The 26212-nt window shown below is 54.5% G+C and overlaps 8 protein-coding genes across 8 annotated transcripts; 2 read left to right on the top strand and 6 right to left on the bottom strand.

Annotated features, from left to right (window-relative positions):
• Nucleotides 1-365: 365 nt before the first annotated feature.
• B0I36DRAFT_364232 (Six-hairpin glycosidase-like protein) lies at nucleotides 366-4022 on the top strand (the record flags this gene model as incomplete). Its single annotated transcript, XM_046158932.1, has 5 exons — nucleotides 366-671; nucleotides 748-2854; nucleotides 3210-3401; nucleotides 3478-3683; nucleotides 3714-4022. The coding sequence occupies 5 exons, from the start codon at nucleotides 366-368 to the stop codon at nucleotides 4020-4022; spliced, it is 3120 nt and encodes a 1039-aa protein (XP_046012034.1).
• Nucleotides 4023-4588: 566 nt separating this feature from the next.
• B0I36DRAFT_270406 (uncharacterized protein) lies at nucleotides 4589-6530 on the bottom strand. Its single transcript, XM_046151274.1, has 5 exons — nucleotides 6332-6530; nucleotides 6168-6199; nucleotides 5862-6035; nucleotides 5496-5745; nucleotides 4589-5424 (listed from the first exon to the last, which is right to left on the bottom strand). The coding sequence occupies exons 1-5, from the start codon at nucleotides 6372-6374 to the stop codon at nucleotides 4766-4768; spliced, it is 1158 nt and encodes a 385-aa protein (XP_046012033.1). The 5' UTR covers nucleotides 6375-6530; the 3' UTR covers nucleotides 4589-4765.
• Nucleotides 6531-7261: 731 nt separating this feature from the next.
• Nucleotides 7262-7973, bottom strand: B0I36DRAFT_350565 (uncharacterized protein; the record flags this gene model as incomplete). Its single annotated transcript, XM_046156916.1, has 3 exons — nucleotides 7262-7423; nucleotides 7472-7560; nucleotides 7688-7973. The coding sequence occupies 3 exons, from the start codon at nucleotides 7971-7973 to the stop codon at nucleotides 7262-7264; spliced, it is 537 nt and encodes a 178-aa protein (XP_046012032.1).
• Nucleotides 7974-8629: 656 nt separating this feature from the next.
• On the bottom strand, nucleotides 8630-10511 carry B0I36DRAFT_246204 (uncharacterized protein; the record flags this gene model as incomplete). Its single annotated transcript, XM_046150212.1, has 6 exons — nucleotides 8630-9118; nucleotides 9168-9221; nucleotides 9304-9605; nucleotides 9681-9789; nucleotides 9860-9936; nucleotides 10013-10511. The coding sequence occupies 6 exons, from the start codon at nucleotides 10509-10511 to the stop codon at nucleotides 8630-8632; spliced, it is 1530 nt and encodes a 509-aa protein (XP_046012031.1).
• A 2386-nt stretch (nucleotides 10512-12897) lies between these two features.
• Nucleotides 12898-13334, bottom strand: B0I36DRAFT_204229 (P-loop containing nucleoside triphosphate hydrolase protein; the record flags this gene model as incomplete). The annotated part of the gene is made up of 2 exons (XM_046148809.1): nucleotides 12898-13190; nucleotides 13283-13334. Coding segments are annotated over 2 exons (345 nt in total), but the record flags the coding sequence as incomplete, so codon positions are not given.
• Nucleotides 13335-15356: 2022 nt separating this feature from the next.
• Nucleotides 15357-16342, bottom strand: B0I36DRAFT_326290 (uncharacterized protein). Its single transcript, XM_046154318.1, has one exon. It carries the CDS (start codon nucleotides 16079-16081, stop codon nucleotides 15467-15469), a length of 615 nt encoding a protein of 204 aa, XP_046012029.1. The 5' UTR covers nucleotides 16082-16342; the 3' UTR covers nucleotides 15357-15466.
• A 1732-nt stretch (nucleotides 16343-18074) lies between these two features.
• B0I36DRAFT_350561 (amidohydrolase family-domain-containing protein) lies at nucleotides 18075-19723 on the top strand (the record flags this gene model as incomplete). The annotated part of the gene is given in 4 exon segments (XM_046156915.1): nucleotides 18075-18116; nucleotides 18173-18361; nucleotides 18514-19096; nucleotides 19107-19723. 4 exon segments carry the CDS (start codon nucleotides 18075-18077, stop codon nucleotides 19721-19723), a joined length of 1431 nt encoding a protein of 476 aa, XP_046012028.1.
• A 1281-nt stretch (nucleotides 19724-21004) lies between these two features.
• On the bottom strand, nucleotides 21005-22873 carry B0I36DRAFT_291499 (major facilitator superfamily domain-containing protein; the record flags this gene model as incomplete). The annotated part of the gene is made up of 6 exons (XM_046151737.1): nucleotides 21005-21040; nucleotides 21101-21251; nucleotides 21358-22055; nucleotides 22129-22208; nucleotides 22265-22511; nucleotides 22595-22873. 6 exons carry the CDS (start codon nucleotides 22871-22873, stop codon nucleotides 21005-21007), a joined length of 1491 nt encoding a protein of 496 aa, XP_046012027.1.
• Between the last annotated feature and the right edge of the window lie 3339 nt (nucleotides 22874-26212).

Raw genomic sequence — 26212 nt, 5'->3', positions numbered from 1 at the left:
TGAAGATCTGCGGGTACGCTTAGGCTGCCGGATAGATGGACGGACGAGTCAGTGCGGACGGCGGTGTCCCCGCTTCGGGCCTGTCGATGTCGGTAGTTGCGGCGACCTTGCGGACACTCGTTTAGATACGCTGCTTCTCGTTTAGGTCCGAAGGCTCGGTGAGGCCCGCCATCTTGTCTAATGGCCGGTACAACTCGTCCCTTCAAGGCTCAAGGCTTTGTAAGCCATCAATGCCGTGTATATGAGTGAGCGTGGGCCCCCCGAAGTCTGTTCTTGATTGATCGACTCAAGTCATCACCCCTCGTTGCAAACCCCTTCCCGCAAGCTCTCACAATTCCTGTTATTGGACTGTCTGGTTTTTCCCTATGCCTCCTGCGCCTTACCACGGCCTTGGCCGCTTGGGCTTCGTCGTGCTCGCTTCCAGTGCAACTATTTATGCGCCGCTAGTGTATGCGACAACCCAAGACACGTCCAGCAACAACAATCTGATCAAGGCACAAGACGGGCCAGTAGTACTGACTGCAACACAAGATACTCCTGGCATCCTGGTTCTCGACTATGGCGTTGAGACGGAAGGCATCCCGTCCTTTGACGTTGTCGCCACCGCCGGTGACACGTCTATGCTCGAGATTACCTACTCTGAGACAGAGGCCGCGCTGGGCCGTTACATGGTGAGACTTTGCGGAACCTCTAGTCCTCGACTTCACCACAAAGGCCCCTGTACTGACCTGTCTCTTGGCTGAACAGGGTGATGGTCCGCTTCCGCTCGCAGCTGCCATGGACACCTACCGCATCAACGCCTACAACATTTCGGCCCCTGGACAGGTCCGGAACCGCCTCATCCAGGGAGGCTTCCGCTACCAGAAGCTCAATCTCTCCTCCGTCGGCGAAATCATCCTACACAACGTCGGCGTTGTCCCGACCGTGCACAAGACACCTCTCACCGAACTGCCCGGTTCTTTCGCCTGCTCGGATAGCTCGCTCAACGAAATCTGGACTGCTGGTGCTAGAACACTCCAGCTCAGCGAAATTCCCAAGAATTCTGTGCCCGAGTTCTGGCAGGTCTCGAGCGAGGGTGTCCTGATCGACAGCCAGGCCCCTCAAGTTGCAGTGGGCCTCGTCGCAGGCTCTTCAACTGTGTATGGTCTCGAGTTCAAGGTCAAGCCTCTTGTCAAAGGTTTCGGGTTCTTGGTGCTCTCTGATACGCTGAACAGCGGCATCTACATTTCGGTGGACATCTCTGCGGGTACCATTGCCGCGTATGTCGGAGGCACAGCCCAAGACACACTGCTTTCGAAGCAAGTGCTTTCCCCAGATACGATCAGGGGTCTAGACGCCTGGCACCAGGTGAATGTTGAAGTGGCTATCACCGAGATCAAAGTAGTGATGGACGGTGTCATGGTGTTCGAACTCTCCCAGACCAGCAAGTTTTACGGCTCATACGGGCTCGGCGCTTCATTCGGACACCGCGCCGTCTTCAAGGACCTGAAAGCGACTGACGCTGCTGGTGCCACGACGTATGAGCACTCCCTGACTGACAAGAGCTGCTTCGACGACTTCCTCGTCGGCACGAACCCTCTCGACACGTCGGTAGACGCAACCCGCCGCGACCGCATCGCGTACACTGGCGACCTCGACATCGCCGGCGCCGCAGCCCTCGCAAGCACGCACGGCCTCAACTTTATCCTCGGGACGCTGGAGCTCTTCGCGCCCCTTCAGGCCACGCCTGGATTCTTCGTCCCCACGGTCAAGATCCAGCAGGGACCCTCGGCACCAATGGACTTCAACACGACCGGCCTAATCAGCTACTCATGGAATCTTCTGACCGCGGTCGCCCTGACCTATAGCCATACCGGCGACATCGCGTTTGCCAGGACCTGGGCGCCCAAGGTGCAGGCCATGCTCGACTGGTCTCACTCCCAGGTACTCCCAGAGAGCGGCTTGTTCAATCTGTCCGAGCCCTCGTTCGGCGGCGACTGGAACTACTACGACCCCGTGCGGTCAGGCGTCGTGACCAAGTTCAACGTCGTCTACGCGTACGCCCTGCAGGAGACCACGCAACTCCTCGCCGACGGCGGCATTGACGCCTCCATCTACCAGGACCGCCTGGCCGCGCTCCGCACGGCTATCGACGCGCAGCTCTGGAGCGACGAGCTCGGCGCGTACGTCATCTCCGAGTCCAACCGCGCCGGCTTCGCCCAGGACGCCAACGCCCTCGCCATCCTCGCCGGAGTTAACCAGGACCCGGCACACTCATCAGACGTGATCCTGGCCACGCTCTCAGACCAGCTGTCCACCCCGCGCGGGCCCTTGGCCTTCTCCCCCGCCGTTACAGCAGCCGGCTTCCGGCGATACATTAGCCCGTACGCATCGGGCTACCACCTCCGCGCCGCCCTCGCCGCGGGCAACGTCCCTGCGGCAAGGGAGCTGCTCGACACGTTGTGGTCCCCCATGATCGACGTGAAAAATGCCAACTACACGGGCTGCCTCTGGGAGACGCTGAACGATGCCGGCGAGCCCGCGTTCGGTCACGCGACGAGCCTCGCGCACGGTTGGGCCGCGGGCCCGACCGCCGAGCTCAGCCGCTTCGTGCTCGGCGCACGGGCTACGGCGCCGGGTTGGGCCACGTGGGCCGTGTCACCGCTGACGCTTGGCGAGCGGTGGGCGAGCGGCAAGGTCCCGACGCCCGGTGGCGGCGCGGTGGCGGTTGAGTGGAAGTTCTGCGACGACGGCGGGCTGTTGAGTATGACGGTACAGGCACCCGCGGGGACTAAGGGCGTGGTGACACTGCCGGTGCCGCTGCTGGTGAGTGCCGAGGAGACGGTAATCCGGGTTGAGGGTGTGATTATTGATGGTACTTCTTTCGACGTCGAGGGCGGGGCTGCGGTACATATTGCCCAGTTACGCAAGTAGTCCAGGAGCAACAACAGCGTGGTTGGACGCACTGAGCAAATCGATCACGGGAGCTTTCGGTCAAAACCAAGAATCTGAGAAGAACTACTAGGCCAAATGAGCCTGTCTATCTGACCAAGACAGATCACAACATGGAAGTTCCTCAACTCACAAACCCACTTGGGCACAGAACTGCACATCACAATACACGCCAATGGCCCATTCTGACCCGTGTAATACTCTCACATAGATGGATAGATTAGATAGTTATCGTTGACTAAATTTCCTATGATATGGCCAATGTGTACCGTTGTTAGAGATGGCCGACCACTCTGCATCCGGCGCTGCAGACGCGGGCGGATTCGACTTTGCGCTCTACCGCTACGAGCTATCGCTACCAGCTGCCATCGCGGCTGTTGCCGTCTTCCTCATCCTATCACTCCTCCACACATGGCGCATCGTGCGCCACCGCTCCTTTTACTTCACCACCTTCACGATCGGCGGATTTTGTAAGAAATTTTCTCCGCACAAAATAAACCCGGCAAGTCGCGAGAGATACTAAACCAGTATTACCATTTCCTCTAGTCCAGGTAATTAGATACTGCGGCCATATCTGGTCCCATTATGACCCAATAGCTATTGGAGGCTTCGTCATGCAGGCCATCCTAACCCTCGTCGCGCCCGCGCTGTACGCCGCCTCGATATACATGATTCTCGGCCGGCTGATCCAGGCCCTCGGCGCCGACCGGCTCTTCGCCATACCACTCAAGTGGATGACTAAGATCTTTGTCGTGGGCGATATCGTCTCGTTCCTCCTCTAGTCCCGCGGCGGCGGCATCCAGGCGGCCGGCACGCTCGAGCTCTACAACCTCGGCGAGAAGGTCATCATTGTCGGGCTGTTCGTCCAGATCGCCATCATCGGGTTCTTCCTCGCCACTGCCGTCACGTTCCACCTCCGCCAGCGACGGTGCTCCATCGCGTACGGCACCGCCACGACAAGCGCAGCAGCCGAGCCGAGTCGCTTTCCAGTCGGGACAGCAGCGGGCTCGAGACGTACGATCAGCACGGCCGGGCATTGTGAACACGGCGACAACACCCCACGTAGAAGACTCCCAAAGGTCGCGTCCTAGTTGTGCAACTTTGTCGTCAGCTGGAAGCTTTACGGCTACCTGGTTCGGGCTGCCATCGTGATTTCGCGGACTCAAGATCATGATCCTTCTAGACATACTCGGAACTGTCTGGAGCAAAATGAGAATGTTACCGAAGTTCGCAGTAGGCTCAAATCACAAATCAGACTTAGACGACTATTCATGCTTAACCCGACAAACTCATGATCACAACGATTCATCCTGCACCCACCACTGACTTGCAATCGTCCCCTTTATATTATCATTGTCCGAAAGGAAGGCAATCTACGAAAACATTCACGTGTACCAACCTCGTGGAAAATGATGGATCGGCTTCGGAGCCATTCCGGAGCTTTAAGAGACCCGCCCATGTCACTGTGGAGCAGGGGTTCTGGCAAGGGGGAACAGGGGTTAGGGTTAGCACGGCATAAATGACCAAGGCCCACACTCTGCGTATAAGTGCGCTTCTCGGATAGAATACGCAAGAGCGAGTGGATTGTGTTGATGAGACAGAGACTTACGGAGTAACGTCTTTGAATATTCTGAAATGGTTAAAAGAAATGAAGTAGATTCGAAGTCTCTGCATGATACTTGTCCCTGATCTTCCTTACAGATCTAGTCTGCTACAACAGAACGGCAACGAGAAGCCCAAGTTGCTGAGCATAAAACCGCACAAACTCAAGGGGAAAATAACATCCAGGCCACTGCCTGGTCTTTCTACCAATATTGAAGCACAAGGCCACCTCTCACATGCGGTCGACCGCCGAGGGCGGCACATAGCCTATCTCGTCCATGGCCCACACGATCCAAACCCGGCCCTCTTCGTCGAGCATCTCGTACGCCTGCGCCATGAGCTGCAGCCCCCACCCCTGCATCCACCAGTGGCCCTCGAGCAGCCAGAGCAGCACGCAAAAGTAGGCAAACACGGCCACGGCCTCGGCCGCGCCCACCCGCAGCAGCGGCAGCAGGTCGTCGGCCACTATGTATACCCAGCTGAAGGCATCCGTCATCTCGTACGGTCCTCCGCCACCACCACCGCCGCCGCCTGCGCCGCGCCGCAGCGCCTCGGCTTGACCAAACGACTTCTTGAGCTCTGCGATGGCCGTGGCGTAGATCCGCCGCAGGTCGTTCCCGCCGCCGCCGGCTGCTGCGATGTGCGGCCGCGAAGCGATGGCGTCGGTGAGTTCCGTGAGCGCCACGTGGGCGGAGGAGTGAGATGCCTCGGGACCCTTGCGCAGCACATAACGCTCGATCGAGTGCGCAAAGAGCGGCCGGAGCGGTCCGGACTCGGGGATCCCGGAGAGGTCCAGGAGGGCCTTTGTCCCACGGAGAAAGTATATCCAGTCGGGGAAGTCGGACGTGCCGAGGAAGAGCTTGTCGCCAGGCTCTCTGGGCCAGCCGAGTGCTGGGGAGTCATGCGTAAGCAAGCAGGGCTTAAGCTTTTGCCAATGTTAAGAATGAAAATGTCAAAGTTACCGTAATAGTGCGTCATGACGCCGAACAAGAAGAGTTTCTGGGCGGACTCGGGGTCCGCGCTGGACAGTAGGGGCATCGCCGTGTTGGAGGCAGTCTGTTGGTGTTTAATGGCGAGTGCCTGGTAGTGGTCTCGTCTGCCGATCCGGTTATGCGCCAAATGCAGGCTGGACACTGCGAGGATCGCCCTCATCACGTAGTCGCAGTCGAAGCCTATCTGCACAATGGTCGTCCGGTAAAATTCGCGCGTGGCCTGGTGGCAGTTCAAAAACGTGTGAGTTCCCGTCTATCACGTCACCAGGATTTTCTCTCTTTCTCTCATTCTCGACGTCATGATCGATCCTAAAAGCAAAAGGGGCGAGTGCATACCAGATTGTCGGCCAAAGTCAGGTACGTGATGGCCGTGTAATTGTGAAGCAGCTCCAGGTCCGTCATGTTCAGACCAGTAGCGGAGAGGCTCGGCCGCGGGCTGCCGCCCACGGTGAAGTCGCAAGTAACCTGCCGTCGCGTGCAGTTCGAGCATGATGGTGTCTTCTCATCGCACTTTGTGCGCGACGGTGGGGTGTTAGCCTTGAAGAATGAGATTGTGAAGCAAGTTGCGGAGCAGAAAGCAGGAGGCGTCCAAAAGCGGGCTGGGAATGTGCAAAGTGTAAATCTTCAAGCGCGACGACGTACCTTGATCTTTCGCGCCTTGCAGTTCTTGCAACCTATTGTAAGGGTCAGCGGCTGGGCACCGATATCGGCTGAGCTTGCAGGCGCGGAAGTATAACGAGCAAAAAAGATGAGAAGAAGGACAAAACGGTGAGGAGATCCACATCTGCAGACGGAGGGAGACTTGCCGAGGCGACTCTTGCTATGCGCCTTGCGCTTCGATCCTCCCATGGGGCCTTCTAGCAGATGGAAGACCGGACTGGAGTGTGTGCTGTGCGGTGCTCAAGCAACAAATTTGCACGTCGGGTTGCAGGTCCGGGAATCTGGCCACTGAGGGGCCTGCCTTTGATGAGCGAATATGTCCTGGTTTGGGATCGGAAGAGTAGGGACCTGGCGTGCAGTTGACAGCTGGTAGGAACGGTAGCAAGGTTTTCTGGGCAAGTGGAGTGGCTGTGCCGAAGCCTCAGGGGGTGCGCTCGAGCTAATGCAGCCGTCACCTTCAGCTAGCCTTAAAGGCTGTCCGAAACATCAACGTGGCTGCGAGCCGCCCGGTTAGTAGGAGAACCTCGAGCGAGCAGCCCCTCCACGCCGTAATCTGACACTGTTTAATGATCGAGGCCAAGGGAGCACTCGGCGGGTCCCCTTACGTGTGGCGTCCCTGATTGTGCGTAACTAATTGTTATTTGACATCTTTTCACCTCGCAAGAGCACTGGTTCAAATGTGAAACAACAAAAACAATTGGTCTCATAAACTTATCTCTGGACAGGATCTTGATGTCTCCTTGAAATTCATGCTTCATAAGTGGTATCTAGGACCGGTGCCACTCGCTCCGGAGAGACCTGTGCTTGTCCTCCATTGACTGTTTGGTGCGTGAGAAGAGGTATCGAAACGGAGCAAATTCAACGCTAGATTAATTTGATGAGATCCTCTGTTCACCAGGCATTTCGCATTTCCACCGGTAGAATTCGAGGTCTAACCAAATGCAGGTTGCTTTCATTTTTGAACATCAGTCCTACCTCATATATAACTGCAAAACCCTCTACCAACATCTCCGTTCCCCGTCATAGACTCATCTGGTCAGCGCAAGGTTCCAGACCCATTACACACCACCTCATTTCTAGCACACGTAGAAGTTCTGCTGCTCGTCCTCGCCGGCCCGGAGCTTCTCGTTGCGCTTCTTCATAATGATCTTCACGATCCAGGCGATGGCCGCGGTGCCCAGGCTGAACGCGCACGAGGCGGATATGGCGGGGATGTAGTGAGGCTCGGAAGCCTTGGTCTAGAGGTACGGCGTCCAAATGAAGCTAATGTTTATAATGGTCGTCACTATGCTGATGGCGACGGTGTTCTTCTCCTTTGTCTGGCCGTAGACGCTGCCGCATAAGCCGAGAATTAGACTATTAACGCCGTAGGTGCCTATGGTGAAGATATTCATCGAGATGTAGCGCGCGGGCAGGGTTGAGCGTGGCGGCGGACGCGGCGAAGCCGATGGTCGCGACGACCTTGGAGATGGTGATGTGCCACGTGCGCTCGTTATACTTACCCGAGCTCCAGGAGACGAGGATGGTGACGGCGCCGGCAATGAGGTAGGGCGGGTAAGTCATCACGAGGGTGATAGTGTCGCCGAGGTCGAGGGTCTTGATAACGGAGGGGAAGAAGTTCTTGAAGCCGTTGGCCGCGAGATGCAGGTGGGCTATGAGGCAGAAGAGCCAGACCACCGGGTCACTGCCGGTCTGCTTGAAGCCGATCCATAGAAATGTCTCGCCGGAGTTGGAGATAGTGTCAGCTCCATGCGGCTGTAGGCGAAGGCGCGCTCCTCCGCGAGCCATGTGGTAGTCAGGGGAAGTCGGGACGGATGAAGTAGCCTGTTTATTAATTAGACACGTGTGCCGCGCGGACTTGGGGGGGGGGGGGGGGGGGGGGGCGGGGCTAGATCTGCAGACTTACCGACAATAGCGATGACGAATGTGATAGCACCTTGGAAGATGAATAGCCATTTCTAGCCAGCGAGACCTATATCCTATATTAGGCAACGGAGTGACAAGCAGGAAGCCGGGAGAAATAGCATCCTCCTGTAGCCATTGGATGTGTGACGTTATGTAGGAACAACGGTTTGAGATTCGAAGAGCATGAGATGGATGATTCAGATGGGTTTATTGACAGTCGTCTGATTCTAAAAAGGAGGAAATATAAAGAGTGTAGTAGAGCTCTGTTTATATGCTCGAACGGGTGCTCCGAATGATGACTCAGCTGCTCTGGGAGCACCGGTACGTACCTTTACCTGCTTCACGTCACATAAGTAGTATTACTACCAACAAGACATTGTGTTCTGATCGAAAAACATTTAACCCCAAAATCATAGGCAGAGCATGCTGCAGCTTGAAAAAGCAGGTCAGTGCCCATCGATGGCACATGCGCTTGCCGCAGCCTAGCAGAGGGCCATCTCGAAGAAACTCAAATATGGCACACGATTCAATGCCCCGTCTCAATACTTGAACCCGCCGAGCCGCTGCGCAAACACTTGCTGCGGATCCATCTGCTCCTGCAGAGCTTTGAAGCGCGCATAGTCGCCGTAGCTCCCCGTGACATTCTGGTCCCAAGCACCGTCGTTCATAAACAGAGGCATGTACAAGCCGGTGCTGTTCATGCCGGCCTGCCCGAGCCACTCGGGCACCATGGCGTCCAGCCACTCGCTCACCTCACGCGCGATGGCGTGGCCCGCATCATCGTCGGACGCGAACTCCCAACTTCCATGGAGCACGAGGATCGTGCGGTCCGGGTCGCCGCCGCGCAGGCCCATCGCGTTGCCGCCAGCGAGCTCAGAGTGCGCGCCCACGGCCGACGGGAGGGGCTGGAAGTCGACAGTGAACTGCGACGTCGTGCGGGCGAGGAACGGCTGGGCGATCTGGGTGAACTTGTCGCGGGTGAGGACGTAGACGGCCGGGTTGCTTGGGATGAAGGGGAGCGTGTATGTCTGCGGCGATCAGTTATACGGTCTAGTGAGCAAGGTGATGCGAGCTTACACGGAAAGATTGGCGTGCATTGAGGGGTGCAACAGGCTCGCCGTTGCTCTTCAGCTGTGTCGACAAGCATTTGTCAGCCAAAGTAACGAACCATAAACGTGCTGATGTTTCAAACTTGGGAAACCCCGAGACGTACTAGATCAGAATAGCTTCGAGCCTTTGTAGTGTCCAGCGTGGACGAAATCCTGAGATATTCTGCGAGCACGCCCTCGGTGGGCGGTGAAGGGCCGTCGTAAAAGTAGAAGACGACGTGCGACTGAATACCCGAAAAGACGATGCTTGAGTGGATGATGGCCGCTTTGGGGTCGGACGCGCCATTGGCGACGAATTTGTGTAGCGCCGCGTAGAGCTCAGTCTCTTGGGAGGCGTTGTATATGCGGATACCGCCCCAGACTTTGCCAATCGGGCGGGCCTTGACCTTGAACTCGGTCACGATGCCTTCACGCAGAGTGGAAACTGTCAGTCGAGGATATCGATAGTGCAAAAAGGGGAATTTGTTTGTGCCGAACAAACCGAACTGGCTGCCGCTTCCACGCATGGCAACGGTAAGATCTGGGTGCTGAGTGGCGTCGATGTTGATGATCGAGCCGTTAGCCGCGATCGTCTCCCATCCGATGATACTCTGTACGTTGTGGTATCTGATTAGCGGGAGCCCTTTTTTACGAAGATCTATGTCCAAGAAGGAATCTTACATCAGCCGCAAGACCATGCTGCGCGCTCAGGAACGAGAGACCTCCCTGGAGGAGCAGTCCGGCAATGCCTACCAAGCCTGCAATGACACATGTTTAGTTCTAGGCTTTACGCCCTTTCGAGGGAGTGCTAAACAGCATATTCAAGGTACGCACCCAGTCGGCCACCAGCAATGGCAACACCACTCTTTTCCAGCTCGCCGATAACATCGTTCCACTCCCCGCCGGGCTTGACATGCGCGAGGCCCGTAGCGGCGTCGTATCGCACACCCGCGAGAGCTGTCATGGCGATGAGCACATCGTCCTGCACCGATGCGTGCTCGACGTTCGGGTCGTGCCCGCCACTGCGCACGGCAAAGTTGACGGATGGGAACCTGAGCAGTGTCATGATGGCCGCGGAGACGTGCTCAGCGTTCTGCGGGACCACGATGCACGCAGGCTCCAGGGCACGCGAGGCCGTCGACCAGTAAGCCGAGCGCTCGGCATTGTACTCGACCAGATTCTGAGGGTAATGGACCCTGCCGGAGGGCAGGAGAGCCGCGATCTTGGCGCAGGCCTGCAGAGTCGACGACGATGGGGCGGCGAGGACTCCGAGGGGTAAAGTTGCTTGCGCCAGGGTCAGGGCAGCAAGAAAGCCAGTATTGGGGAAGACCATCGTGTCTGCTGGACGTTATTGTTCGTGCTGGAGGATGGAGAATAGCAAACGACTGTCATATGTGAAAAATAGCGAGAAATGGACCATGTTATATACCTTCTGTACATGATCGAAAGATGATATCTCGTGTTGCCAGAAGAATGCCAAGCCACTTCCCACCGTTCATCCTTGTAGACGCCCAGGGGTACTCTGCAGAGCTGATTGAGCTAGAAGCGGGCCGCTGAACACTATTGATGCGGCTTCATGAATCATATTTCGGATTGAAGTCTTGGCTAGAAACCGAAGACGAGGGGGGGGGGGGGGGGGGGTGGCGGGGAGCGACGCTCACGTCGATGGATAACGACGTCCTTAGTACCATTCCACGAGCATTCCAACCGCATCCTTAATATATTTGTCAACTATTGTCGTCATTGCATAGTTGAACAAAGCAGTGCCAACATCATGCTGTCGAGAGCGGCATCTAGGTCAGCGCGAGGTAATCTACACGGCAGTAGAAACACTGGATGACCCTAGCCTCGCGAGCCCTCCCCGCTCGTAAACTTGGCAAGCATAATGTTTTGTGGGGACGGCGAATGGGAGTCACACAGACAGACTAGGGGAAGCCCGAGAAGTGGATGGTGGCGCACTCGTACAGAAGATTTGAATTGCAATCCTGAACGCGAAGCGTATCGGGTATGTCAGGCATAATCTAGACTGATACAAAATATCGTAAAGCCTACACCTTGATCTCCGTCAAGTTAAGGGAGCTCCTCCTTGACGGGGCATACCTCCACACTGCTTCGTCTTTCTGCCTCGAACCTGTCTGCCGCCTTTTCGAATTCTACCCCGACTTGATCTTTCATATAGACATGGCCAGGTTCCGCATAGTCCTAGATCTTTGCACCAGACCCCTAATTGCACCTGTTTTCTATGTCGCCGTGCTAACTAACGCCCCTTCATCTTCATCACTACCCCGAACAGCACCGGCGGTTTCCAAAAGGCTGAACGAGGGTACCTGCAGCGAGCCGCAGTTGTCGTGACCGAGGGCAGAGTAGTCACCTCGAAAAAGCAGTCTGGTTGCCGGCGCATGGGGTGCCGCAGTCAGCTACGCCTCCGGCGAGCGAATACAAGTTGGCATTGCTTCACCAGCACCGTTTGCCGGTCTGCGTGGCTCCAAGGCTGAAATACGCGCGGTAGCAGGCGTGCTTGCATTTTGGGGATCGTCAGGGTCGTGTCGCCGCCCTCAGGACTGGACTGCTGCCAGTGCTTTGCACGCTCAGTCTCAGTCTCGTCGACACTGAAACAGCCTTTGTCTGATCACCGGGTCAGGGAGGGGCGAAAATCGGTAGTGGAAGTTTTTCCTGTAGGTATGCTCCTTGTGGTCGTGCCAAGCGAAGTAGACGTAGGCAGGGATGTGTCCGACATGCTGTTTGTTGGAAGTGGTGGAAATAAGTGCTTTCTTGGCATCTGGCAGAGCCTGCATGCACTGGAGGATCTCCGGAAGCACCTGGTGCAGGGTGCTTCATAGACAGGACACAGGACAATTACAGAGCATAACTTGCGACACTGTTGTGATACTCGAAGGTGAATATATAGTAAGCTTGGACCGGGTGCCACGGGCAGCAGTCGAGGCCGACACTAGGGTTCCATACATGGAAGAAATGTTGAAGTAGTCACAGATTTATTGACAATACTTTTTCCCCAGTCGTAATAGTAAACACCAGTAGCCATAATCGCTGATGTTATTGGGATTGACCAGTATGCTGAAGTAAGATTCGCCTGCTGCTTGGCTAGTCACAGCTGCCGCAGTCATGGATATCGCAATGAAGCTGTGCGCCACCATGACGTTGATTCTGTCTTCGCGCATTTTTCTGCTTGCCAGGACATGGACAGTAGACAGAGAAGAGCCACACGAGTGAAAGGGAACTGCGCGGAGGGAACCAGTCGGAACGACCCATTATGGATGTCCCACGGCAATACAGCAGAAACCCGATGTGATGTTTAGACGGAATTAAGATATTGCTGCCATGGATGAATGGTCTTGCCAAACGGGCCCTGGAATGTTAGCCGTGGCTGGGATGCTCTGGTACACAAGTCTCAGTTATCCTCTCGATATAGCATCTCGTGACCCGATAATATTAGTTCCGTCAGTCAAGTCAAACATCTGTTGGATAACCTCCTCGGAAATCTCCCTCTTTCTCCTTCGGCAAATCGTCAGCGACAGGTTCGCTAGAGTCTTGATCTCGCGCCCGTCTAAATCAAAATTATCACCTAGCGCCGTACAGAGTCTAGCAAAGTCCTCTTCGCTAGGGCACCTTTCTGCACGGGACAGTTGAGTTCTCTAGATCTTCGCCCTGCCATAGGGCTCGAGACGACTATAGCGCAGCCGTATGACGCGAGACATGACGGCCGGGTCGATGTCCTCTTCGAGATTGGTAGTCAGGAAGATGATGTCCGGGAAATACTCAAGATGCTTGAGGAAAATTGCCACGATGCAGTTGTGAAAGTAGTCCCCAATGGAGCCGCCTTTGGCTCTCTTCGCCAGGATCATATCGGCCTCGTCGATGAGAACGACTGCGGAAGCGCGTAGGGCCAGTTCAAGGAGAGCTCCGAGACTTCGCTCGACGTCGCAGGGGTGCTCACCGAGATCGCTTGATGCGATGCGGACTAGAGCGCGTTTCTCTTCTTCGGCCATCAATTCTGGTTGATGGTTGTTTGCAGACAGGTCAGCGCTTTGACATTGTATACTGTGCGTGCTTTGTTGCGCAGTATAGAGCGTAGGGTAGACTTACTGGCAATCAATGTCTTGCCACAGCCTGGAGGACTAGCGAGGAGGAAAGCTAGGTCACCCCTCCTTGCTCTCTGCAACATCTATTGCTCGTGAGTTCCTGTGGTGCTCCACGATAAGGTCCATAAACAAATCTCTCTGCACCTCTGGGATCTGACACCTGCATATATGTGCTCATGCATTACTCGTTCGCCAATAGCTATGGCGTGCGCTTTGTCGGTGGGTGCCCGGTCTTACATCGACGGCATATTTCGCGTGGTCGACACTGAGCTGACACAAGGATTGGCATGTAGCTAACTACATACCTCCCCTGTGCGACTTCAATCGTGTCGTCATCAGTTTCTACGTCTTAGTTCGAGGCCGCGAGTTCGATCGCACGGGGGTCATGTACCTTAGCGCCACCGAGGTCTGGCGCACCACGACCGCTCAGCCGACGCCAGACGGAATTTAGTGGTACTGGGAAGGATATGACACACTACCTCTCGCTGTAGCGCCAGCTATAGAAGCTCATCTTAACCTCGAGAATACCGTTAACGACATCTACACGGGCATCTTTAACGCCACCTTGACCGCGATATTTTTCCTAAGCGACGTACGGACAGGCGGTAACGCGCCTACCGACGTGATCATTCTAATCTTAGAGCGTAACGGAGCTTAGGGGTAGCCGAGCTAGTTCACATACCCGGAATAGAATGCTACTAACTCCTTAAGCTTCCTACGGAATGCTAATAGGGTCGTCTTCTTAATCTCGGCTAAGGGTTAAGGCAGCGACGAGTCCTGGTGATCGAACGTGCCGCAGAGCGCTATGTATACCTTCGATGCTTAATACGGGCAGAATCCGGGGTACTCGGCGTAGCGGGAGATCTAGGTCCACATCGACGGCTTACTGGCGGGCGTGTCCTGGCTATATCCGACCATATTTACAGGCGGCGTGGTCCCGCAGCTGCACCGACCGATCGTAGGTATTGATGCTTTCGATATGAGGGAGTACGAAATTAACATCACTCCTTAGCTCCCGGTGCTCTGTGATGGTAACGAGTATACGTTCACCATTAAGGTTATTAGGCTCGTCGACGATAGCAGCTCGAGTGCAGCTTTATCGACTATAAGTACGAGTTCTTGGTACCTTACCGGTAAGATCTTTGTATAGCTCGATAGTAACGCGTTAATCACGACTAGTAATGTCCCGAGCGTTAGCTAGTTAGCGCTAAGCATTTCTTTCTTAACTTGAATCGGCTAAAGACGCTGTTGGTGCTAATGAAACGGTCGACTACCAAATTAACGTGTCCCGCGAGTTCACGGTTGAAGGCTTCGTGCGAACAGAAAAGTTAGAAGGCCCATTAAGATAGTCGTAGAGCTTATCGTATAGTAACACCGGCGTAGTTTCGGCGTATAGCTATAATAACATTAACACCCTGCGTACGGCAGGTGTCGACTCGTCCGACACTGGACTAAGCACCGAGATGTAGTACACTACCAAGTATAACTACCCTCTATTCTGTAACAGTACCTCCGCCATCGCCGTGCCCCAGGGTAACCTAACGCTATGGGCGAATCTGGACTAGCAGCTGGAACTGGACATCATGGGCAGCGTAGTATTCCCCACGGGGATAGAATCGTACTAGGGCCAGGGACAGAGATTTGGCGGGTCCAGCCTGTCCACCCGCCGGATATCCACGGCCAGGTTCCATCGCACCGGAGATGACTCGTACAGCGAGGGCAGTGGATCATAGGTGTAGGTCTTTGAATTCTCGGGTACTGTTCCTGGCGCGCCGAGCGGCGAGGAGCCAGCAAGGCTGTACTATCGGGATGTGAAATCGGTACACAAGACGGTTGTGTCTGATGAAGGATCCGTCGCCTAAGCTCTATGGGTGGCCTGGGCCGTGGAGGACGGTTTTAGTCAGTACAAGTAAGTACTATCTGGGTCGCCCTTGCAATTCACTCGCTTCTATTGCGTTCTGGACTCTTGTCCTCTCGCCCTGAAAAAAAAAAACCCATGATTTACTCAATTTCAACGCGCTTATCCGCCATGGTGTTTAACAATCACCGTTACAAACGTCCAGACAACAATCTCAATTGAACGAGAAAAACATTAAGACTAGTAAATATTTGCAGCCAGTAGGCTAGCTATATTCTCCTAGTATGAATAGGAAAACAAGTGATGTAATACATACTTTCTGCAATTCTCTTAGAAGACCTCGATGCCGTCGGTTGTCTCAATCCTTGTCCCTTTCTTAACGAATTCTCCAAGAGCCTGCCTCCACCTCTTTCCTCGAGCGTCCCACTCGGGTATACTATCTTCACTCAGAAACGGGGAGGCCCTCCACGTCTGTGTCCCAAAAACGAGTGGCAGATCCGTGCAGTGCGTTGGCCCTAGCTCGAGATGAGGTGGCGACCAGTTCATCTCGAATGTGGTGACGTCGTGGCCATCAACCTTCCACTTCTCTGCGATTGCCTTGCTTCCGTCTCGGAAAAGCTCATCCGTGATGTCCTTCAGATCCGAAACGGGCGTCCCTGGTGGTGCACCGATCTGCGAGAAGATCAAGCCGTCTGTCTTGGTCCACCCCACTAGGATTTTCTTCTTCTTACTTCCTGAAGCAAGAGCTGCACGACCGGTTCCTCTGATTTTGTCGTCGGGTGATAGTCCGGGGCCAAAGGTTGCCGTCGGTGCAAAGGGTGCCGGAGTGGTCTTTGCGAAATTCATTGTCGTCGCCAACTGAGCAGCAGTGATTTGTTCAGTGCTTGCGCTGTCAACCGTCACTCCGCTTGGTAGATTCTCTTCAAAGTCCTTTCGGACTGCCATGCCCAGCTCAGGAGGGGTTGTAATGGCGGCAGGGCTGCTCTGCAAAATGCCGCGCTCCAAGAGATCAGGTCGTAGCTCGAGGAGCGTCTGCGTGATGTATCCGCCCGCGGACTGCCCGAAGGACGTGACATTGCCTGGATCTCCTCCAAAGGCAGATATGTTGGCTCGTACCCATTCGAATGCTGCAGCTACGTCTGCTATACCGCAGGGCAGTTCCTTGCTGTTCTTATCAATGGAACGATCGGGGTTGTACAAGAATCCGAATGCACCGAGACGATAGTTGATTGCAACAACGACCGCATCAGCGTCTCTCGCGAGGAGTGTCCCTTGGTAACCAGACAGTTGTGAGCCGCCCGTGAGAAAAGCGCCTCCGTGAATCCAAACTATGACGGGCCGAAGTCGTGACTCTACAGTGTTGTGCATGGAAGGCGCATACACAGATAGTACTGAGGCGGCAGCCTCATCGTATTTAGCTAGCGGGTCGGGCTGGAAGAGGTACTTGTCTAGCCGCGAGGGGCTCTGAGGGGAGTTGTAGCTGAACTCGGTGGCGTTGAACTCTTCGTTGCCGGGGAGCGGAGGTTGGGGGAGCTGGAATCGCTTGAAGGGCTGCGCATACGGGATGCCATGGAAGATCGAGATGCTGTCCTTGGAGGTGCCAATGTAGCGACCCTGGGTGAGAGTGACGGCTGCCATGATGTTTGTGTTCTGCAACGTTTATTTATCGCGATGTTCATATGTTGCCAGGAGAGTTAGTGCAAGTGCATACCGAGTGCGTCCCGTAGCAAGCCTTTATATCAGCATACGGGACCGTTAGGACTGCGAACCGCTCTCTGTACGATGACTCAATAATCGGTCTCGCTCTTGGGGTTATGCCGAGCTAGCGACTAGTCCGGATAGAGGTCGCGCCTTCTGGTCCCTGATCTTCTCTAGCGCTGCCGCGAAAGTTAGAGTTTCTCCGCGTGACAATGCGGTCGACGTCGGTTGTAAGTATGTGCCGACTGACAAGGGTTACATCTCGGGGTTGGTTATACCCCGACTCTAATAAAGTGCCACACGGCTTCTACTAGAGCCCGGATTGGACAGGGGTTATATCCGAGGATATTAGGGTTTCGTTCCCGGATAAGGGGCCACGCGGCCCGAGCGAAGTGGAGATCGTAGCTACCATCACGAGTGGGCGTGTTTTCTCACGATATGAATGGTCTGGCTTGCTCAATTCGCGTCAGGCGGCCGGAGGGATAAACAAGGGTAATTTCTTATGGAGGTTACAACCAGAACTTCCTACCGAGCTTCGTCGAGCCACACAGACGCATGATAGTTTCACGGGCAGAGTCGATCTTCACGAATAGATCTTGAGAATTTACAAATCCGGATGTTCTGAGGGACCCTGGTTCACCAGAACACTTGCGGTGGATAGACTGGTACTCAGCGGAGCTGATCATAAAGCCGGGAATAGCAGCAGATCTTAATTGAACTCCGTAAGACATAGACGGCAGGACCTAGGTATACATAAGATGAGCGGTAGTTTCGACTTCGGAGCACAGCCGCGGAGTGTTCAATACTGGAGAAGCGGGAATGGCCTGCTACCTGTCGTTCTCAGCAGCCGAGACTCGATACGAAGCCACCCACCTGCCCCCTTTCCCAGCCGCGTCGGAAGGGCCTACATGATGACGACGTCAGCGGCTTGGTGTGCAGGACTCGGGCCGAGCACCAGCAGCTACTAGAAGGCGAGAGAGCGACGGGCATTCGCATCGATGCAGTCAAATGTGAAACCTGCATTGCTGGCGAGACCTAGCAGCCGTTTGGAGTCGAGGCGCCTTAGCGTGTGGCAGTTGTCCTGGTTCATGATACGCACAGGCTACTAATAGACTCAAAGCCCAACGAGAACCTTATCACACATCACCTCCCCCCATTACCAACTTACCACCTCTTGCCTCGACCCGTTCATCCCCCTCCACAGGTCGCATCTCGACCGCTGCTTGCAGATCATCTTGTTATGGCGTTCTCCGTCAAAACAGACGTTGTCATTCGCGCAAAAGTGATCCATTTACTAAGACCGCAAGCCCCCCCATATCGGTCTCTAGCTCTCCATAGAGGACGTGTTTGGGCCTTGTCGAAGACTTCAATGGCTTGGACGACGCCGTCGGACCTGACACTCGTGCGAAAGATGTCCCTGAGCAGACCGTGCTCCCAGCCTTCGACGACACGAATACGCACATGATATTTGCCGGTCTCAGCCAGTTTGATGTGCCTGTCCATCTGGCGACAAGTATCGATGAAATGGTAGACCTCCTACGCCAACGGGCCATGATAACCGAGCCTGGCTCTTGGATCACAACCACCGCCAACTGGCAGGAGTAAAATCTCAAAGAACGGCGCTTTCCAACGGTTGAAGAGCTGGACCGAGCTTCGGCTGCGCATCCGATCGTCATTAGACGTGGTGGCCACAACATTGTGGTCAACTCGCTCGCCCTCAAGCTGGGGCCATCAACGCCGACACTCCGACACCAGCAGATGGCAAGATCGGGCGGTCTACCAATAGTCGCCTGAATGGTCATCTTCAGGACCAGGCCATGGTGCCGACCCTCTGCCTCATGCCGCCGGCTACCTTGGAAGACCGCATCAGCGGCCTTGAGAGCACCTCGGCTGCGTATGCAGCGTCCGGCATCGGCTGCGTCCGCGACTGTGCCGTGCCCGTCACTGATCTTCCTATCCTATCGGCTGCACGCGCTGCGGGGAAATTGCACGTCCGGACTCGCGCACTGGTCTCCGCAATTGGCCTGACCTCTGTCGGCGCTGTTGCAGGACTCGTAGACCAGATGGAAGAGTATCGCCACCTGCAGCGCGACGAATGGCTATCTGTCTGGGGAGTCAAGTTCGTATTGGATGGTGGCATCGAGGCAATCGCCACCATGGAAGGATACGTTGGCCGGCCGGACGAAGGATGCTGCGTAGCCACTGACTTTTGCGGTGTCCTTGTGGGATACCGACAAGATACTCGAGGCCATGGACGTTGTGGTCAGGCGAGGCTGGAGGATTGGTACCGATGCCTATGGTGACCGTGCCATTGAAACCCTCTTGGGGGTCTACGAGAAAATCCAGCAGAGACACCCTCATCTGGCGCCCGGGAGCCTTGTCATGGAGCACGGCGGCCTTGCCGACGCCGGGACCCAAGCCCGAGCTGTTGCCATGGGCATTCCCGTGACCATCCAGCTGCCCCTACTCCATGACGTCGCCGCAATCCAAGCCCTATACATTGGCGAAGAGCGTACTGCCCGCCTTTTTCCGGCACGCAGCTGGCTGGATGCCGGTGCCATTGTCGGCGGCGGCTCTGATTATCCGATTGGCAAATTCGGCGCCATGCGGTCTGTTTGGGTCATGACGACGCGCGAATCGGTGGCAGGCGTGGTCGGTCCCGAGCATATTATCAAGTCACACGAGGCCGTGGCTTTGCACACTACCGAGGCCGCTAGGCTTCTCCGCGAGACAGACAGCCGAGGAGACCTCACTCCTGGAAAGGTCGCCGACATCACCATCTGGCCGCGGGATCCGCTTGCAGTAAGCGATCCCTACGACCTTCGGGACCTCGAACCTACGTACACCATTATCGGTGGAGAGCTGAAGCACGAGCCTAAGACAACGTAGCCGCAATTATTGATTTTAGTGATAGAGGGTAAGGTGTGTGTCAGGCGTTGGAACGTTTCGCGTGATCTAAGATAAACATACTGCTGGAGTCGGCTCGAGCTGCGGCTTTGCAGTGATCACTTTGTTCCAATAATGCCTATACCACCACAGAGCTCGGCCTTTCGTATCAAGAGGATACAATTCACGATCTCGCGGACGTCCTTGTAATGCTGATTCCAATTCTGTCACTTTACGTCAGTGACATTGTTGCACATATGAAGTTACATTATGACGGAAATCGTTCTCTCAATGCAATCCATCACAGCCGCTAGCTACGGCTAGATGGAGCTGAATCTCTGGCTTTAAAGGGTGATATAATGCCGGAGGTTGCTAGCTAAAAGCTCGTACTTGCGCTAGTTGTCAGCGACAATTGAACTCACAAATCCGACCATGCCTTCGATTCAACCTCCCCTCCCAGTTTTCCGGCTCATTTACGGCTACTGTTCGCCGGTTATGGCATTTATCTGCCTGTTCCGTGGGCATTCTGGCACCTTGTGGCGTGATTGGCACGGAGGCAAACGGATAATGAGCCTCGCAGCTCTTAGCAGTCGTAGTTGCAGACTTCAACGTCCCAGGGCATTTGTTATCGTCTACGTATGACTCGCTGGGTCTTGTCCACGATTGACAACCAGCTATAACAGCATTCACATCCGTTAGATACCATTCAGGAGCTAGAAATGTTGGCCCACTAGTCACCGTAAGTCACCATACACCTTGGCTGGCGGGCCATCATCCATAGGTGACATTCTCTGGTCTCCAGAACAAAGATTATCGCCGGACTACTTTCATAGTACTTTCATAGTACAACCTAAGGACTCAAACGATTAGGCTTTTATAAGTTTTTTGTTCTTCCTGTCCGTCACAATCCCTAACTTCTCCCGCTGACCGTACGTTGGCCCCGTCTATCTGCATCACCAATCTACACCATCTATGCGAGCAGAATGTGTCAAGAGAGCGTAGTGAAAGCTATCATTTTCTGCACTGCTCTGAACTGCTTCATTTTCCTTGCGGCGCTTACTCAACCTTTGAAATGATGTTGTCGGATGGAAAACAGAGTCTAATTGCATTGGAGAGCCGACACTACGAATCAAATGCAATAATAGAAATAATATCAATGGACACTCGACTCAATATTCTTGAAAAAAGAATGTCTTTACCGCATTACGCAGCACGAAAGAAATTAGCCCATTCTACACCATCGAAAGGGAATACCCAGGTTTCTTCTGGCTGGCTTATGGGATCTTAGTACGTGTAGCGGAAATCAGGTGGAGACTCGCCCTACATCAGGACTGTTAGCCATGGGGTTGCAAAGAGGGGGAGGTTTTCGTCAGATCGTACATCGTAATTCTCGAGCATCATGTCCCCGCGGTCGGCTTTTCCGTTAAGGGTCCGGTAGGCGGCAGTCAGGCAGACAACTATGATCAAGTTCAAGCCAAGGAGAGCCATGCAGATGATCAAGCCGGTCCGGAAGTATGGCGCATCTTGGGGTCTATCACCGCGGAAAGGATGAGTAGTCGTCCCATCAGCTGCGCCTCGAGTCGCGTACAGCACTTAAAGTATGCAACATTAAGCACCACGACCAATGGGCCACTTACCTAAAAACGACCCCACCGATGATGCCGCCGATGCCTCCAAATGCGAGCGTAGTGCTACTGCAGAAAGCTCGTTTCCAGTGGCCGCGGATATTGTTAGCCTGGTAGGCAAACACCAGCGGGGTCGTTGACAAGGTTCCCATAGTGACGAGAAAGACGCCAAAGTATCGGACCGCAGCGCTGCTTGCAAAACCCATGATAGGAAGCCCGACGAGTGCAATGAGCATGTTGAGGATAAGGAAGGGTGCGCGCAGCCGAAGCTTGTCGCTGTAATGGGCGGAGCCATACATCAAGAAGGCGGCGGCGATGTATGGTGGGGCAGTGAGACACTGCGCGGCAGCGACGCTGAATCCCATGTTTGTTGTTAAAATGATGGGGAGGAAGAAGGCTAGGGCATAATTCAAGGTCGTGAGGTTGCAGAGTAGAATGCCAGTAGCCCAGATCTTCCAGTCCGAGGCCGGGGAGAAGAACTTGCGTAAGTGGAATGGCTGGGCAACAGCATCACCACGGTCTGCGTTCACTCGCGCCATAATCCAGTCCCGCGACCGCTGGTCCAAGAAGCTCCATGAGTCGGTCTTTGATTCGGGGAATTCGACAAGCAGCAGGTATGCCACAGAGCCCAACAAGCACGTGGCCAGGCCCTCGATGATGAAGATCCACCGCCAGCCGGCCAGGTTCGCGAGGCCATTCATCTGAGTGAGCTGTGGGTCGATAATACGGGCCATGTCAACGATATGCTTCCTAGCACTCGTAAACCGAACGGATATGACTTACGCCGTACGCGAGAATACCCGAAAAGGCAGACGCCACAGTGCCTACTGTATAGAAGACAGAGTACCTTACCCCTACCTCGTCTGTCGGAATAGTGTGTTAGCAAGAGGCGCCAGGGCCTCGCAAGGTCGAGACTTACATCTGGTGTACCAGGTACTGAGCAGGTAAACCGAGCCCGGGAAAAGGCCAGACTCAAAGAGACCCAGAATGACCCGGATTCCGGCCAGCTGCTCCCAGTGCGTTGTGAAGCCAATTCCGAGAGTGACTGCTCCCCAAAGGATCACAATCATCGTGATGAACTTGCGGGGGCCTATTTCTCGCAAAATGATCGTCGATGGCTGTTGTCCCAGCGTGTACGTAATAAAAAACACGAGTGTAACGATGGCCTGAAAACCCCGTACCAGCAGTTAGCACCAGACAAAGTTGTGGCCTCTGTATAGCAAGATATGACCAGTAAAGGTAAACTTACGTATCGATCTCCTGTCAACTCCAGATCCTGGCCCATGCCAGCGATGTTGGCCGATCCTAAGTTGACCCGATCAATGAGGCTGACACAGAAGAGGACGCCGAGGGTAACCACTACTCGGCGATCAACCTTGCGAATGATACGGTGCTGTTCCTCTGGAGTCAAATTGAATTCGGCCAAAATGCGGGCATATTCATGGTGGTCAATCTTGGTGTTCTTCACAGCCTCCTCGAGCTGCGATCCAGTCTTGGTGCACTCGTCTTTGACAATGCCGACGTTCATCTCCACAGCGGCCATTATATGAGGCAACGCGCTGGAGGTCGCGTGTGTCTGGGGCAAGTAAATATAAAAAATCGATAAGGACGGCTGATATTTGTTGGCACTTTGGATTGGCTGTCAAGGGCGTAAAGACTAAGCAGAGTGATTGACTGATCAGAGGATCTGGGGCTTATGCTGGGCTCAATTTATATCCAGACGGCACGCTAGCTGCGGGGAACGCCAGGCTAATGTCGAGTCCCTGTCAGTGGGCTGTGAACAAGGTTTGGTGGCACTCTTATTAGAGTTCAAGCAAGGTGTTCGGGCCGGTACGACAATCGCGATAGCTTGCAGCCCTATCCCAACTAAGATACGGTACGACCGGCTTACCAGCAAAGTGGGCCTTTGCAAAGGGCCTGATAAGACGACTAAACGTCTGATGTCCGGCTCATTCACTTAATCAAAATCAGACAATTGGAGGTTCGAAAATGCGCTTGAAGGCTTCGAAACCACGATTGTGGCGATGCTGCGTTTTCAACGATATGAAATTCTCTGCGCGATACTCCAGGAACTAGCCAATCAAGGTTAGGTGATGAAATGCCGACAGTGTCTGCCGAGACGATTTGCTGAGGCAAAACCTGGGGTCCCGGGAAGTAACCTTAGCTGTTCCGGGCCCCCTTGTTTGAGGCAGATGCAGTCTAGACGCGACGCGTGGCACACGCTAGCGCCCAGGGCTAGGCGCTTCACAACCTTCACAAGAGTTGCCATTCTCGGGGCCGAAGGAGAAGTGGGGTCCTTCACTCCACCGAATGTGCTCCCAATCCTCTGAATCCGCGCGTTCTTCGAGGGCTCTTTCGGCAGCTACGACGCGCTGCTTAGCATGCTTTTGCGAAGTCCAGCTCTTATGACGGGCAACAAATTTACACTAGTTCTTCTGCATCATGATGCATCGAATAGTTTGGGTAGAGCCACTGAAATCAACACCTGCTTCCTCTGCAAGGCGGGCCTAAGGGAGGCTTCGAGCCCCAAACCCACGAGGGGCAAGACGCTCACCCGCCATCGACCCACCAAGGCTTCACCGGTTTATTGTACCGGAGGGTAAGCCGCCTCCGGTAGGCCTGGTGCCCCGGAGACATAGCCCGAACCTGTATAACTCGACCGTACACACCGGCCGGGACCACAAGCCCAGGCGACCAGCGAGTCGAATCGGAAATTTACGACGGGCTCTTGAAAACTCACTGACGTATCTTGCGCGCTGTCTTACATACACCATTATTGGGCTTGGTTTGCGAATGGGCACCCCGAGGGCAGAATGCGGGTACTTTATGGTTAATGCTCTATGCTGGCATCCTCTTGTTCAGTATGCATCTACGCTGATGATGTTAGCCTCTGGAATAAAAAATTGAAGCCTTAGATCTATCAATCACAGCCACTTCTATGTGTGTAATGCCTACTGACCATACCCCAACCATCAAGAATCTATGCGCCATGCGGAAAAGGGAAACGAATTGCTGCGACAGCAGAGGCCAGGCGGCCTATATGTGTCACGATCCGACCTTTGGGGTCAACCGTAGGTCGGGCTTCGGGGGCTGTCCTGCTAAGATAGGTAAAGCTCAGGCAATACTACTCGTCGAATGTCGTTGTCTCTTGGGGGTTGTGTCCCTTGGAAGAGATACCACTCTCAATCAATTGAGTGACTGGTTCAAGTGAAGGGTGAGAATGATACTTAGATTGATCGCAGGAGTTCAAAGGTAAACTAACTGCCTAGACAAACCTTCCCGCTATATATACCTTTGTCCTTCATCGTGTTCTTGTGGATAACTCTGAATATGTTGTGATCCGGCATAACGTAATCCACAAGCGAGTGGATCGCACAAGCCAGTGGATCGGTCTTCCGGTACTCGTACGACAATGTATAAGTTAAATCAACCACAACGCCTTAAATCAATTGAAACTATTCAGAATTCTCTTCTCCAGAGGCAGACTCAACTTCCTGACACGTACGCGCATTGTGACCAGGCTCGCCGCAGACGCCACAGCGTCGCGCGCGTGTTTCTGGCCTCCTCGTACGACCACTACTCTGAGTCGTTTCTGCTACTAACTGTACCGTCGCGTCTATTTGAGCCTTTAAATCTTGCGACTGGGTAATTGTAAGGGATCCTCCTTTCTGTAGCTGTTTTTTCTTCGTACGCCGACGGCGGCTAAGGCGGTCATTTGCATCTCGAAGTTCGGCTATGTCGTGGCGCATTAGGGTCTGCTCGTGCACCATCATCGAGACTCCTTTGTTCAGCTGCCGTAAGCTTGCAATTATCGATGAAGGAGAGCTTCCTTGATGTCGTATAATGCGATTCTTAATGTATTCGGTCTGTGTTTCGGCCTCGATCGGGTTATTTGGCGTCCTTGAGACCCAGGGTGGCGGTAAGCCGGCAGAGGACCCAGGCGGTGTTGGCGTCCGAAGCTTCACATCTAGCTGTGAAATCACATAATCCGGGTTGTACGGTACGAGGCCAGTCGCTCGAAAGCCTGCTTGGACGTTTGACTTAGCCATTGCAGCATTGTGCGCCTTGTAAAAGGCTGGGAGGAAGTCCTCCTTTGCGATACGCGTAATATACGCCCGCATGAGACCCTCGATTTCTTTGCCGTATGCCCGTTTTAGAGGCCCAAAGCACCCGACATCGAGAGGCTGGAGCTTATGCTACGAGTGAGCAGGCATACAGAGCGTTATAATGCTCTGCTCCTTACAGAATAGCTCGAAATCGGTCGAGTGGTGGCTCTCGTGGCCGTCGAGGATCAGGAGCCGGAAAGCACCCTTCGTATAACTCTTTGTATGGAAATCGAAATGTTTCGCCCATTCTAGACCTCGCTCGTTCGTCTTCCACCCATTTTCAGAGAGTGCGATTACCCAGTCGGACGGTAGAGGGCTGTCGGACGTCCGGGAGTCGAGGTGGACCTTGCCTGCGAAGATGATATACGGCGGGATCGAATTGCCGGACGACCCAATACACTGGATAGCTGTAACCCATTCCTGGTTGCCTTGTTGTACGGCTCTAGGCCTTCCGCGTCGATCGGAGGTTGTAACGACTGTTTCTGCAGAGATTTTGCCCATCGCGAACCCGGTCTCGTCGAAGTTGTAGATATCGTCATCGTGGATTCCATATTTCGCGATTACGTTTCGTACAAGGGAAGACCACGCGCGATACGCGTCCGGATCTTCGCAGAGGACTCTCTGATAGTCGATTCTTCGATTAAAACGCGTACGGAGCTCAGGTCGTCGTCGTACGAAGTTTGCGGTCCAGTTCATTCCAACGCGTGGCGCGTCGCGTTCGCGGAGGAGTCGATCCGCCATTTCTCGAACACCACTTATCC

Source organism: Microdochium trichocladiopsis, assembly GCF_020744255.1.
Source record: "Microdochium trichocladiopsis strain MPI-CAGE-CH-0230 chromosome Unknown B0I36scaffold_6, whole genome shotgun sequence".
Lineage (NCBI taxonomy): Eukaryota > Fungi > Ascomycota > Sordariomycetes > Xylariales > Microdochiaceae > Microdochium > Microdochium trichocladiopsis.
Note: the sequence above shows the minus strand (reverse complement) of the source record. Positions and strands in the feature narration are given on the sequence as shown.

Bases quoted from the DNA above. Each gene is read 5' to 3' on its own strand.
- B0I36DRAFT_326290 (XM_046154318.1), bottom strand. From the start codon at position 16,081: ATGGCAGTCCGAAAGGACTTTGAAGAGAATCTACCAAGCGGAGTGACG.
- B0I36DRAFT_270406 (XM_046151274.1), bottom strand. From the start codon at position 6,374: ATGGGAGGATCGAAGCGCAAGGCGCATAGCAAGAGTCGCCTCG. The intron at 6,200-6,331 runs GCAAGTCTCCCT...CCCTTACAATAG, and splicing joins GCATAGCAAGAGTCGCCTCG to GTTGCAAGAACTGCAAGGCG. The intron at 5,746-5,861 runs GTATGCACTCGC...AACTGCCACCAG, and splicing joins TGACTTTGGCCGACAATCTG to GCCACGCGCGAATTTTACCG.